The 1,778-nt window shown below is 41.8% G+C and overlaps 1 protein-coding gene across 1 annotated transcript; it reads left to right on the forward strand. All coding sequences in view use genetic code 11, as the record gives it.

Annotated features, from left to right (window-relative positions):
• Window positions 1-42: 42 nt before the first annotated feature.
• On the forward strand, window positions 43-428 carry EGR_10556 (hypothetical protein; the record flags this gene model as incomplete). The annotated part of the gene is made up of 2 exons (XM_024499805.1): window positions 43-221; window positions 365-428. 2 exons carry the CDS (start codon window positions 43-45, stop codon window positions 426-428), a joined length of 243 nt encoding a protein of 80 aa, XP_024345783.1.
• Window positions 429-1,778: the final 1,350 nt, after the last annotated feature.

The following is a 1,778-nucleotide window of genomic DNA, read 5'->3' on the forward strand; positions in this document are numbered from 1 at the left end:
ATTGTGGGAGTGGTGGTTTTCAACCCTGCAGAATGAGCATTTATGTATATGAGCATACAGTTTACATGGTCGACGCATAAACTAGTCTTTGGTGGAACTGCGCCAGGCACACGACGTTCTGTCTCCACCGCCGTCACTACCACCAAATTTCGCTACTGTAGGGGTCTACACGTCCGCATCAAAGCCTTGAATGTCGTCTCCAGTGTTCATCGTAGTCGCTTGTAATTTTTTACAACAATTCCCAATCCTGAATCAGTGAAGTGGATTTTCGCCTTTGAACCTTGCTTGGTAATTGTGGTACATTTTGTAGGCCTGAAGCATGAAGTAGTGGAATGCTTCTTTCCTATTCTTTTTCTTCCGGCAGCGATCCCAAGAAGGGCAACGCAAGACTGCCTATAACCCGCATCCTCTCCATTCTTGCTCAGTAACGCTTCCTTTCCAAGCTGTGTTGATGTCTCGGTAATTTTGTGTTGATTTTTGATTTTTTTGTTGGTACACCATAACTTTGTACACATTTATAAAGTGTAATCGAAAGACAAAAGGTATGTGAGGTTAAGCTGGCTCTTGGGGAGAAATATCCAGTACCTTATTGATGGAAGTGAACGAAGTGTGTGAGCCGAGGTGGCACTTTTTGATGAGGTATTGCCGTCTGTGGTATCGGTGAGTGGAGCATTCGGCAACGAAGCCCTTTGAATTCAGAGGTACTCTCTGGTATAAGTAAATGTAAGAGCTGAAAGACGGTCACCATAATTATCTAGTAATTACTATTATTTTTTTTCTCATTTTTCAAATGTCTTAACGCTCTTAAGGCTTCGTCAATTCTTGCTGCAATCCTTCCCCACTGTACTATTTTCTATTTTTGGATTAGTTGGCGTAGGGTAAATCCTTGTTGACAAGTGCTCTCCGGGAGGTAGAGGCAACTATGTACGATTTTGTCTTTCCTTTCCTCATTACTAAAATAGTAGGCCTTGGAGCTTTTGCTATTTTCCTTTGGTGTATGTGTAACGCATTTCTTTTGTGCGTCATGGTTACGATGGCTTGAACGGAGAGAAAGGGGAGTGTGCGAGGCTTTCTTTTTCACTCCACTAGTGCTTCATGACCTGCCATTGCTTCCTCTTTGGCAGTGTTCTGCGTTGCTTTTGCAAGTCAGTTTCCCCTTATGGCAGTGCTGCATTAGTAAGGAGCAGGCCGTATAGAGTGGATTCTTGACGACAAATGGTGAACCGGATTTGGAACTAGAGAATTACTTCATTCCCCATTTTATTTGCTCAGTGGCGGAACCGATAGGCATTGGAGCTTCTGCTCGTTTACTGTAGGTCTTGTGTGAGGCAGCTCGCTTGATGTTGCGGCACGTTTAGTGCTGCTGTTTTTTTTCATGAGGTTTGTGAACCCTCTTTTGCGAGGGCACATTCCTCAATATCACTTGTGGCATTTTCCAGCCTTTGCAGTTTTTTCAAATTTGTCTGCCTAAGCACCTATGAACATAATCTTTTACTGCTCTGATTTGCTGGAAGGCATTACTTGTTAGGGCATTCGGTTTTAATTCCATATCGTATGTAATTGTCATGCCTTTCATAAATTTGTCAAATTATTTGTCGATGGAGAATCATTTTTTGCAAATAAGTAGATTCAAACACTAAAAGCTATGCCTGGATTTGTTGGTGATTCATATCATCTGCCTTAGAACGCTTGATCCAAATTAATATGTAGAATTTGGTTTTTTTAAGAAAGTTCTTACTAAATTTCTCCAACACGAGAAACGGCTTTCCTGTAGAATC

The sequence above is a fragment of the Echinococcus granulosus genome, assembly GCF_000524195.1.
Source record: "Echinococcus granulosus chromosome Unknown EG_S00233, whole genome shotgun sequence".
In the NCBI taxonomy this organism is placed as follows: domain Eukaryota; kingdom Metazoa; phylum Platyhelminthes; class Cestoda; order Cyclophyllidea; family Taeniidae; genus Echinococcus; species Echinococcus granulosus.